A 12,700-nucleotide genomic window follows, 5' to 3' on the forward strand; every position below is an offset into this window, starting at 1 on the left:
CACCCGGACCTCCCCACTCACACACACCGGGACCTCCCCACTCACACGCCCCCGGACCTCCCCACTCACACACACCCGGACCTCCCCACTCACACACACCCGGACCTCCCCACTCACACACACCAGGACCTCCCCACTCACACACACCGGGACCTTCCCACTCACACACACCCGGACCTCCCCACTCACACACACCGGGATCTCCCCACTCACACACACCCGGACCTCCCCACTCTCACACACCCGGGTCTCCCCACTCACACACACCGGGACCTCCCCACTGACACACACCGGGACCTCCCCACTCACACACACCGGGACCTCCCCACTCACACACACCCGGACCTCCCCACTCTCACACACCCGGGTCTCCCCACTCACACACACCGGGACCTCCCCACTGACACACACCCGGACCTCCCCACTCACACACACCCAGATCTCCTCACTCACACACCCAGATCTCCTCACTCACACACACCCAGATCTCCTCACTCACACACACCCAGACCGCCCCACTCACACACACCCGGATCGCCTCACTCACACACCCAGATCTCCTCACTCACACACACCGGGACCTCCCCACTCACACGCACCCGGACCTCCCCACTCACACGCACCCGGACCTCCCCACTCACACACACACCCGGATCTCCCCACTCACACACACCCGGACCTCCCCACTCACACACACCGGGACCTCCCCACTCACACACCCCCGGATCTCCCCACTCACACACACCCGGACCTCCCCAGTCACACACACCCGGATCTCCCCACTCACACACACACCCGGATCTCCCCACTCACACACACCGGGACCTCCCCACTCACATGCCCCCGGATCTCCCCACTCACACACACCCGGACCTCCCCACTCACACACACCGGGATCTCCCCACTCACACACACCCGGACCTCCCCACTCTCACACACCCGGGTCTCCCCACTCACACACACCGGGACCTCCCCACTGACACACACCGGGACCTCCCCATTCACACACACCGTGATCTCCTCACTCACACACAGTGGGATCCCCTCACCTTGAACACTGGGATCTCCTCACTCACACACCGGGACCTCCCCACTCACACACACCTGGATCTCCTCACCTTGAACATGAACACTGGGATCTCCTCATTCACACCTCGGGATCCTCTCATTCACACACTGGGACCTCCTCACTCATACACACCAGGATCTCCCCATTCACACACACCGTGATCCCCTCACCTTGAACACTGGGATCTCCTCACTCACACACTGGGATCCTCTTACTCACACACCGGGACCTCCCCACTCACACACACCCGGGCCTCCCCACTTACACACCCGGACCTCCCCACTCACACACACCCGGGTCTCCCCACTCACACGCAACCAGACCTCCCCACTCACACACTGGGATCTCCCCACTCACACACACCTGGATCTCCTCACCTTGAACATGAACACTGGAATCTCCTCATTCACACACCGGGATCCTCTCATTCACACACTGGGACCTCCTCACTCATACACACCAGGATCTCCCCATTCACACACACCGTGATCCCCTCACCTTGAACACTGGGATCTCCTCACTCACACACTGGGATCCTCTTACTCACACACTGGGACCTCCCCACTCACACACCAGGATCTCCTCACTGGTTGGGAGCCACCAGGATGCACCCAGTCCATGACAAGGTCATGGGACGAGAGAGGAACCTGCAAGGCAGCTCTTCCTCACACGGGGCTGCCCCGGGGGCCCAATATGTCCCCTCTAGAGCTGCCGGGACGAGAAAGGAATCTGCAAGGCAGCTCTACCCTCGAGGTTGTCCCGGGGGCCCAGTATGTCCCTTTCTTCCTTCTATCTTACTGTTGTTGGGCTTTCTGTTAATTTTTGGAAATATATAGTAATAAGGCCTCACTGGAAAAGTTCAAGCCTTTTTGGAAATGCTCATGATTGCTCTGGCTCAGGACACGACTATAAACATCAAGTCATAGAAGAAAAGGCCGCAGGTATAGTTTGGCTGCTTGCTTAAAAGATTATAATGTTCTAGAATAGAAAAGAGTAGAGGTGTTTAGAGTTAGAAGTAGATGTACTGCTTTAGTTTACTTGCTCCTTGGTTGAAAGGGTTTTCATCATTGCTATTTCCTTGCTGCTACTTGTTCATTGTTTCCCTTTCTTTAAACAACATGGGATATTATGGGTATTTTTGTAAAATTAGAAAATGGGATATATAGGATTTTAATAGAAGATTTATATTAACCAGCTTTACTGCCATTATCTTACTATTAATAGAGGTGTTTTGCTGCTTTAGAGGTGTTTTTGCTGTTTAATAGTTAATCGTTGTAAATTGAGATTTTGTGGTTTCAGGTAAAGAAAAATATCAGGTTTTTCTCATGGTACTATTTTCAGAAATGTCAAACATGTTACTGTGACCCTTCCCATGTATTGTTTTATTGTCCAAAGAATTTACACTATACCTGAGATTTGTGGAACATTGTTTTTGTTACAGTGAGAATGTTAGGCCATTGAGGCAAGAAGATTATGTACGGGACATTTAAGTATAAACCCTGTAATCGGAAACGTTCTAGATGAAGCTTAGGGGAAAAACATGGGGAAAAAAATATTGACAGAAGCACAAACCAACATCTGATGTAATATGTGGTGATTTAAGGGGGAGGTAACATTCATTCTATAAAAACTGAGCTATCCTAAAAAGAAAAAGAAAAGGCTACCTCTTCTACGCAACCATCTGTGTGTGTCTGTCTGTCTACTTCCTCGCCCACGCCGCTCGTCCCTTGGGTGCTCCTGGTGCTGCCGGGGCTGGACCTCGGCGCTCACTCACACCCCGAGCTCCCCACCACCCCGTTCGCCACTCGTCCCTGCCGGGGACAGTCCCTCCCTGCACTCTGGGTTTCACACAGACTGCGACCGTTCTGTCAGTCTCACGGTCAAGCCTCAGGCCTCCTCTGGCAGGGCCATCAGAAGCATCTGACGTGGCTGCCATCCTCCGCTTTCTAAAAGCCACCCACCTCACTGCCTGAGGAGCGCACTCACCCTGGCCACCCCTCCCGAGCCTCTCAGCAGACGGAGGCAAGGGCGGGCCTGCCCTCCAGCCTGGCCGCCCCTGCACACACACCTCCGCCCGGGGCACAGAGCCTCCTGGGCATCTGTCCCCCGCCCCAGAACACCTACGCTTTTAGCATATTAATCTGGAAAGTGACAGACAGGCTGATCGAACTTCTCCTTTCTTCCTTTAACTGAAGCTCGTCCATTAGTTCATGTTGGACCTGTTATAAGATGGAATAGAATACTGAGATTTAAACAAACAGTTAGGAAGAGGCCAGATACTGTGTTTAGCTATTATTTTGCAAACATCACTCGTTTAAAAACTGCGTTTGTAACTGACAAATATATTCTCATTTCATATGCTTTATGCTTAGCTTTGCACATAATGATTTCAGTTGAATTTTATACATAAAATGAACAGGTGATGAACGCTCTTTACACACCCTGTTGCAGTGATTATTTTATGAAGTTTCTTGCTAACTTAAAAAAAAAACTCAGTGTGGTTTAAAAGGAAACATTCAGTCAGGAGGAAGGAAAAGATTGTGTTTTGTCCTGTTTATGCTTGTATGTATGCATGTATGTTTTTATATCTCTCAACGGAGGGTCTCGGCTGTTCATGCATACTTTCTGAATGACGGCATTTAAGAAAATGACTTCTTTCTGCATATGTGAATATTCCGACTTACCATGAGGGCAAATATTTGCCGGTATTTCTGTGGCACGTGAGCCTTGATGAACGGCGCTGCGGTGGCACAGAACCTTGCAGCCTCCGCGTTCTCCCCGGCTTGCAGGTAACACTCCAGAAGCTCCCTGGGCGACATGAGGATGGCCTGTCAAACCTGGACGGTCACGTGTTCCGCCACCAAGGTCTAATAGCCAGGTTGCATACATGCGTGCTAAGTCACTTCAGTCGTGTCCAACTCTTTGAGACCCCATGGACTGCAGCCCTCCAGGCTCCTCTGTCCATGGGACTCTCCAGGCAAGAATACTGGAGTGGGTTGCCATGCCCTCCTCCAGGGGATCTTCCCGACCCAGGAATCAAACCCATGTCTCTTAAGTCTCCTGCACTGGCAGGCAGGTTCTTTACCACTAGCATCACCTGGGTTATCATATTTTTATTAATTTTCTGTTTTACAAACTTCAGAAAGATGCAGAGATCGGGCAGCTCCTCACCCATGCACTGTCTGGGGCTCACGTGACTGGCCCAGACCTAGGGTGCTGGGCCCCCACTCGCAAAGGGGTCGGGGCCTGTCCAGCTGTGATTCTGAGAACCTCAAACAACAGCCTTCAGAGAAAGAGCATGGTTTTACTGATTTTCTGTTAAAGCTTCCCCAAACTTCCATAAAAGGTGAGAAACACCTGCAGACTCTGGATTACAACTTCAGGGCTGGCCCTCTGGGCCCTCCCGGCATCCACGCAGTCGCTGGCCACACACAGCGCCCCCCAAATACAGGAGAGAGTCACCAAGTGCCTTTCAGTCTGCCCTGCCAGCCGGGACCATCTGCTGGCCCCACAGGGCCATCCGTCCGGGGCTGACGTACTGGAGGCAAGCTTTCCTAGACAGGGCACGCATTCTTGCTGGGTTGTATGTTGCTAGAATGTCTACTTTCACAATTTCTTTATTTCCTGGGTTTTGAGTAGAAGCATGCTTCCTGTGGTAACGCCAGTCTGCTCGGGACACCGTGGTGCCTTCCGCAGAGTTCAGCAACTTCTGTGGACAAGACGCCCCAAACCTGGTTCCAAGTTCAGACAAGGGAGCAGTGAGGGGCCGGGGGCGGGGGGGACTCACAGCATCAGCTCTGCCTGCCACTCCTTGTCCTCCTCCTCCGTCTGACTGAGCACGCTCACCATCTGGGCCAGGCTGGGGACCAGGTGGTGGCGGTAGCCAGGCTTGAGAAACGGCCTCACCATCTGCCAGTAGAGCACCGATGCGTTGTACACCAGGAAGTGATACCTGTGGCGGCGGGGAGGGGACCGTGAGGCCCCGGGAGCCGCCCAGGTGGCCAGAGGAACCGGCTCTGTGCTCAGCAGTGCGGCAGCCCCGCCCGGAGGCAGCCATGCGCCCCGCTCCAGCTCAGACCCTGCCTCGACCAGGGGCACAGCCCTGACCAGGCCCCACCCCTCGGGCTCCCGGGCTCCAGGGCACCGTCTGTCCTCCGAGCTTTGGCTCGGGGTTAGGCTTCGCCCCCCAGACATCCCTGCTGAGGAAGGGTCCTCGGGGCCGGGCCCTGTATCCCCGGCACGGAGGAGGCTGTCCGCGAATAATCCTAGGCTGACACGCATCTCCTAGGGCTGAATGTGTCCTACTCAGATACATTGTGTCAACACCAGTTTGTATGCAGACTTAACAATTTCAGTAATACTTTTTTTTGATGATGTATTAACTAGGTGGAAAACTGTGCCGGAGTTCCAGGAGAATCACCCCTCCAGACACAAGGCCTTGGGCCAGGGGGCGTACAGGACTGCGGGGGGAGGGCAGGGAGGGGCCCAGTGCCTGCCCCCCAGAGAGGATGGAGGAGGAGACTCCTGGGGAACGCCCAAGGGTGAGGCTGCCACAGGGACAGCAAGCAAAGGTCATCTGCGGGTCACAGAATTTGCACAGGAAAGAGGGTGCAGCCAGGGCAGAGTGAGTGCACGCGGCCCAGCGCCAACGTTAGGAGACTCGCGCACACAGCCAGAGCTGCAGGAAAGCACGAACAAAAGAAAACAAAACCATGTCACCTACACAGACAGAACCGCCTGCCAAATTCTGGCTCCAAACCTTTCAATTAGAAATGGCCCATCCATCATGCCCACCTTGGTTCTCCTTTGGCAAAGTTGATTGCCTTCATGTACTGAGTCACACAATTTTCAAATTCCTCCTAAAACAATATAAAGAATGCACAATTAGGTCCAACGGCCAGCCCCCTCCCTGAAAGCCCACCCCCTGCCCCCCGGTGAGCGGGCATGACCACAGCACTAGGACGCAAAGGTCAGAGGTCAAAAGGACACAAGCCAGCCCCAGAGCTTAGGGAACAGCACAGATGGAAATGCAGCGTCGCACTTCGCTGAAGATGAGCCCGGTCACCCAGCTCCCAACAAAACCACGCTGGAGGTGGGGGCGACATGTGGAACTCTGAGGAGAATCAAAGGGACTCGGGGGAAATACAGCAGGGCCAGCGATAAAGCATTCATCTCAGGATGGCAGACGAGCTACGGGTGCCCTTTGCTGTCGGCAGACTCAAGGTTGTGCACTCCAAAGCTTCATCACTTAAAAGGAAGAGAATCAGGAGGACCCAGCACGCGGGGCTCAGGGCTGCCTCTCACCAGGTTTTCCGTGGACTTGGGGGCACACAGCTGGGCCCTGCACAGGTGCGCCCGGCCCAGAAACTGGGTGACCGGCCCCTTCACCTTGAAGTACATCTGGATGCAGTCCTCACTCACCTCCCGCTGCCCCATCTGTGTGAGAACAGAGACCCCGAGAGGCTGGGAGGCCGAACAGCCCTTGGACCACCCACCAGGGGCCCCGCTTCCCAATTCCAGTGAAAACCAGCAGATCGGGGTCCCCTGAAGCTGCGTCCCTAGGAGCCCTGGGGCCAATCACCTTCAGGGCCTGCTCTGCACATAAGACAAACAGGTCGGGGCTGAAGCTCTCTGTGGGGTCGAACTCGGACTTGCCCAGGTTGGCGGACTTAATCAAATGGTAAGCCCTCTTCAGAGCGTCAGCGTCTACCAGGAGAGGAGTGAGGAAGACGCGGTCATCAAGCGGCCACCGCGCGCAGAGCAGCCGTGGGGACGGTCAGGAGGCCCAGGACCCGGCCGGAGTCGGGCAGGCTGGGCCCGCTGGTACGCCCCTCTCCAGGGGAGGAGCCCGGGGCAAGGTGCTCTGAGACCGGCCCGGGAACCCCGCGGCAGCCCTGCGGCTCGGGCTTCGGGAGACCCGCGAGGTGAGTGATTCAGAGGAACAGTTAGAGAAAACGGAAGCGTTCCTTTAAAAAGGCGCCTCGGCTTGCCCAGGTCAGACACATCCTCGAAGCGCTGGCTTCAAGGGGTCACCGGATCAGGTAGGGCGGGGTCAACAGGCTGGGGAGGGCGTCTTGGTGGGCCCCGGGGTCTCACCAGGGCTGGGATTCAGCGAGTCCCCGGGCCTCCCCGGGGGCGGGGGACGGGCGGGTTCTGGGGTCTCCCGGGGGCAGGGATCCCCGCGCCCCGGGGTCTCCCCAGGGCTGGGATTCAGCGAGCCCCCGGGCCTCCCCGGGGGCGGGAGACGGGCGGGTTCTGGGGTCTCCCGGGGGCAGGGATCCCCGCGCCCCGGGTCTCCCCAGGGGCTGGGATGCAGTTGGTCCCGGAGTCCTCGCGGGGTGGGGGTCAGGGGGTCTCGACCTCCCCCGCCCACCCTGTTGGCTCTCGGCGCGGGCCAGCTCCTGCGTTATGACCAGGTCCATGGCGCCGGCTCCGAGGTGCCCGCTGCCCGAGGTCGGTTGGTTTTCTCTCCGCGGGGCCTCGGGGTTGCCTAGCGACGGAGATGGACGCGAGACTACGGGTCGGCGGCGGGACCAGACTTGTCCGGAGGCGCATCGCGCCGGCGCCCTCCAGCCCCGCGGAGAGGGCCTGGGGTCTGGGGAGGGGCCTTGGGAGGAGCCGGGGCGGGGGCCGGTGGAGGGGGGCCGGGCGGAGCCGGGACCGCACCCTCGCCGGCGGGCCCACAGCCCTGCCCCCGCCGCTGCCCACGCCCCTGGCTGGGCTGCAGAGCGCAGCTGCCCCCGGGCCGCGCTGGAACCTGGGGGTCCGGGTTGGGTGTCGCTGATCCAAGATGCCTCAGCTTCCGGCCCTGGCCCTCGCCTGAGCCCCTCCTGCTGCTGCTAAGTCGCTTCAGTCGTGTCCGACTCTGTGCGACCCCATAGACGGCAGCCCACCAGGCTCCCCCGCCCCTGGGGTTCTCCAGGCAAGAGCACTGGAGTGGGCTGCCACTGCCTTCTCCGTGAGCCCCGCCTAGCCCCCCAGAAAGCGGCCCTGTTCCTCAGCATGTTCACTCATGTGTCCTGCAGACAGTTCTGTGCCCGCTGCTGCTCCCCGGGGCTGAGCTGGGCCTGCGGGGTGGACCGGCCGCCCCCGTGGGGAGGACACGACGCCCCCGTGAGTGTCTGTGCGCCCCGCCCGGCAGGGGAAGCGGGGAGCCGCCCTTGGTAGAGAAGGCCCGTCCCTGGAAGGGCGCTGGGGGAACGCCCAAGTTCAGGGCAGATGTGCTGAGGTCTGAAAGAGGGCACAGTGCTGGACAGAGGAGGGGTGAGGACGCCAAGGGAGCAGCCTCTGCCGAGGCCCGGAGGGCGGGGACAGGAGAGGCCACCGGCAGGGCGGGGTCCCCTTCCCACCGCCTGAAACGGTGTGCGCGGGTCTGAGCGTGCTCCTGGCCCCAGGGGAAGGCTGATGAGAGGGCGCGGGTGAGGAGTGTCGCCCACCGGCCGGCGCGCAGGCTGAGGGCAGGAACGGAGCGCGGTCAGTGATGGCTGTGGGGTTGGGGAGGGCCCGGGGCCCACAGCAGACACTGCACACCCAGGAGGTGGATGGGGCATGGGGTCGCCCCAGGACACCCTGGGAAAGGGTGGGTGCTGGGAGACTTGGGGGTGGCAGGCCTTCTGTCTGGGACAGGTGCATCAGAGCCGAAATTTGTGGGAGGAGAGGTCAGGGCTGGAGGTGCAGGCCTGTAGGGAGGTGCACAGAGGGGATGGGGTACTGGTGAGATTGCAGAGGGGGGAGTGGGATCCCGAGGTAGCCCTGGAGACCCCTGAGCCTCAGGCAGCAGGAAGAACTTCAGGGAGACAGAGGGGAGACTGGAGAGGTGGACAGGACGCCATGCAGGGCTGAGTAGGGGAGCCAGGGGAAGGGGCAGGGAGCGGTCAACCAGTCACACGAGGCCCAGATGGCGGTGAGGTCAGCACTGAGAAGTCCTGTTGGGTTTAACAGCACCCAGGAGGAGGCTAGTGGCTCAGGAACGGCGAGTCTCTAATAGGGTGGCAGGGGGTGGTGGTGGCGCGGGTGGGAGAGTGAGCATGGGGAGGAGTGGGAGGGAAAGACTTGGATCCATAATTCTGTCCAGAAGTCCGGCTCCTAATGGGGAGGTTATGTGGGACCTTTGGGGTCTGGGAAGGGGTCTTTTAAAGGTTTATAAGACAACTGAGCACTTTTCAAGTTGATGGGCTTTTATCCATAAACAAAGTGATCATGGAAGTTAAAAACCCCGTGGCATCTCCAAAACACTGCACCTAGCAGGACCAGCGCCATGGTGGATGGCAAGTGTGTACCCTGACAACCAATAGAGAAGGGCAGAGATGGAGCGTTTAAAACAGCATCAAAACCAACTACTGTGGAATAAATTTAACAAAAGGTGTGTTAGGACTGATCCATGGAAAACTAGAAGCCCCTGTGAACCCCAACCTCGTGAACCAGGACTGACCTGTGACCCATCCTTCTCTCCAGCCTGATCTTTCCTCTTGGCACAATGTCAGAGTCCCAGCAGCGCTTTTTGGAAATTGACGGTGATTCTGAAGTTTACATGGAAACACAAAGGGCCTGGAATGGCCGAGATCGCCTTGAGGAAGAACAACAAAGGTGGGGGACACGCCTGGATTTGGAGACTTACTCTAAAGCTGGGGTGTTTCGGACAGTGTCGTGTTGGTGAAAGACAGACGAATAGACAACGGGACAGACAGTTGAGAACCGAGCCACATGCGCTTGCCAGATGTGCCATTTCGAGAGGGAAAAGCGAGTCTTGGCAACAAGGATGCCAGGACAGCTGGGCAGCGAGTGGCCAGGGACCCGCATCACACCTTGGACAGAGCTGATTTGAGGTGGGCCACAGATAGACTTTGAAAGAAAAATGTAAGTGGGTACAGTTCCTTGAGTAAAACGAAATACTTCGCCAGGAGAGGGCGGCTGGTGGTGACAGGTGACAGGACCAGTGGTCAGCCAGTGGCTTTCTTGCCTGGGAAGCTGAGGGAGACCAGGTGGTCTGGGGAGGGGTGCTGGGTGTGGAGGAGGGTGGGAGGTGGGTGGAAAGAGGCTCCTGTGGGACCTGGGTTGGGGGCTGTGAACCCCAATTGGCACCCTGTCCCCTTGAGTCTCCCGCAGGGCCCAGCTGATCACATCCAGAGCTAGAGAAAGTCCCCTGGGCCCAGGGGGTGGGAGGCTGAAGGAGCAGGTGGGGGGCCGCAAGTGCTGGACAGAGGTGACCAGGAGGGAGAGCTGGCAGGCAGAGGTGGAGCGGGGTCTTGGAGCCCTGCACTGCCTGGGCCCCTGGGGACATGGCCAGAGAGCCCGGCAGGCCAGCCTGGGAGGAGGACAGTGTCGTGGGCTGTTTGACGGTGGCCAAGGGGCAGCAGAGCGGCTCTCCCTCACTCAGCCTTCTGCCTTCGGGGAGGTCTTCGCTCTCCTGCCCTCGTCCTCAGGAGTCAACCCTGGTTTGGGCAGGCACGAGATGGTCCCGGTACGCACCTCCCTTATGAGCAGTGTTCTGGTCACTGTGATGTGGCCGCAGGGGAGTGTCCTCACAGGGAGAACACCTCTCTTTGGCCCTTCCTTTTGTCTGCTGCTGGGAGAGTGGCTGTGAAAACCAAGCTTGAGCAGCCACTTTGTGCCGTGAGGAAGAGACCTCGTGCTGGGTGAAGGAGCCCTGTCTCCTATACAGGCGGCTGCTCCATCAGGGGCCCTCTCGGGAGGGAGAAGCAGACTTCTGTCTTATTGACTCTGCATCTGCTCCTTGTTTCCTGAGAAACCCCAACTGACATCATCACCAGGGCTTTAGCGATCCCCATGGGTGAAGGTGAGGACCCAAATGCAGTCCCCAGGGCACTGGTCCACTGGTCCACTGGAGAAGGGAATGGCAAACCACTTCAGTATTCTTGCCTTGAGAACCCCATGAACAGTATGAAAAGGCAAAAAGATAGGACACTGAAAGATGAACTCCCCAGGTCGATAGGTGCCCAATATGCTAATGGAGAAGAGTGGAGAAATAACTCCAGAAAGCATGAAGGGATGGAGCCAAAGCAAAAACAATGCCTGGTTGTGGATGTGACTGGTGATGGAAATAAAGTCTGATGCTGTAAAGAGCAATATAGCATAGGAACCTGAAATGTTAGGCCCATGAATCAAGGCAAATTGGAAGTGGTCAAACAGGAGATGGCAAGAGTGGACATCAATATTTTAGGAATCAGTGAACTAAAATGGACTGGAATGGGTGAATTTAACTCAAATGACCATTATATCTACTACTGTGGGCAAGAATCGCTTAGAAGAAATGGAGTAGCCCTCATTGTTAACACAAGAGTCTGAAATGCAGTACATAAATGCAATCTCAAAAACGACAGAATGATCTCTGTTCGTTTCCAAGGCAAACCATTCAATATCACAGTAATCCAAGTCTATGCCCCAACCAGTAATGCTGAAGAAGCTGAAGTTGAACGGTTCTATGAAGACCTACAATACCTTCTAGAACTAACACCTAAAAAAGATGACCTTTTCATTATAGGGGACTGGAATGCAAAAGTAGGGAGTCATGAAATACCTGGAGTAACAGGAAAATTTGGCCTTGGAGTACAGAATGAAGCCATGCATATGCTAATAAAGTTTTCCCAAAAGAACGCACTGGTCATAGCAAACACCCTCTTCCAACAACACAAGAGAAGACTCTACACATGTACATCACCAGATGAACAATACCAAAATCAGATTGATTCTATTCTTTGTAGCCAAAGATGGAGAAGCTCTATACAGTCAGCAAAAACAAGACCGGGAGCTGACTGTAGCTCAGATCATGAACTCCTTATTGGCAAATTCAGAGTTAGGTTGAAGAAAGTAGGGAAAACCACTAGACCATTCAGGTATGACCTAAATCAAACCCCTTACAATTATACAGTGGAAGTGAGAAATAGATTCAAGGGATTAGATCTGATAGACAGAGAGCCTGAAGAACTATGGACGGAGGTTCATGACATTGTACAGGAGACAGTGATCAAGACCATCCTCAAGAAAAAGAAATGCAAAAAGGCAAAATGGTTGTCTGTGAATCCTTACAAATAGCTGTGAAAAGAAGAGAAGCAAAAGGCAAAGGAGAAAAGGAAAGATATGCCATTTGAATGCAGAGTTCCAAAAAATAGCAAGGAGAGATAAGAAAGCCATCCTTAGTGATCAATGCAAAGAAATAGAGGAAAACAATAGAACGGGAAAGACTAGAGATCTCTTCAAGAAAACTAGAGATACCAAGGGAACATTTCATACAAAGATGGGCAGAAATGGTATGGACAAAAAGGACAGAGATGGTATGGACCTAACAGAAGCAGAAGATATTAAGACGAGGTGGCAAGAATACACAGAAGAAGTGTACCAAAAAAGATCTTAATGACCCAGATAATCATGATGCTGTGATCACTCACCTAGAATCAGACATCCTGGAATTCAAAGTCAAGTGAGCCTTAGGAAACATCACTACGAACAAAGCTAATGGAGGTGATGGAATTGCAGTTGAACTATTTCAAATCCTAAATGATGATGCTGTGAAAGGGCTGCACTCAATATGCCAGCAAATCTGGAAAATTCAGCAGTGGCCAGAGGACTGGAAAAGGTCAGTTTTCATTCCAATCCCAACGAAAGGCAATGCCA

General features: G+C 55.6%; 1 protein-coding gene across 19 annotated transcripts in view; it reads right to left on the reverse strand.

Annotated features, from left to right (window-relative positions):
- CFAP46 (cilia and flagella associated protein 46) overlaps nt 1–7,549 on the reverse strand; it is a 96,728-nt gene extending 89,179 nt beyond the window's left edge. For all 19 annotated transcript variants that reach the window (XR_010661576.1, XR_010661574.1, XR_010661575.1 and 16 more), the window contains exons 1-7: nt 7,443–7,549; nt 6,651–6,775; nt 6,374–6,505; nt 5,864–5,928; nt 4,857–5,021; nt 3,754–3,877; nt 3,194–3,288 (exon numbers count right to left, since the gene is read on the reverse strand). Coding sequence is in view for 14 of the 19 variants with exons in the window: in XM_065923596.1 (XP_065779668.1) it covers nt 3,194–3,288; nt 3,754–3,877; nt 4,857–5,021; nt 5,864–5,928; nt 6,374–6,505; nt 6,651–6,775; nt 7,443–7,491 (755 nt within the window). In the remaining 5 variants the exon portion in view is untranslated. The remainder of the gene's footprint in view (nt 1–3,193; nt 3,289–3,753; nt 3,878–4,856; nt 5,022–5,863; nt 5,929–6,373; nt 6,506–6,650; nt 6,776–7,442) is intronic.
- Between the last annotated feature and the right edge of the window lie 5,151 nt (nt 7,550–12,700).

This window comes from Muntiacus reevesi, chromosome 2 (assembly GCF_963930625.1).
Source record: "Muntiacus reevesi chromosome 2, mMunRee1.1, whole genome shotgun sequence".
Lineage (NCBI taxonomy): Eukaryota > Metazoa > Chordata > Mammalia > Artiodactyla > Cervidae > Muntiacus > Muntiacus reevesi.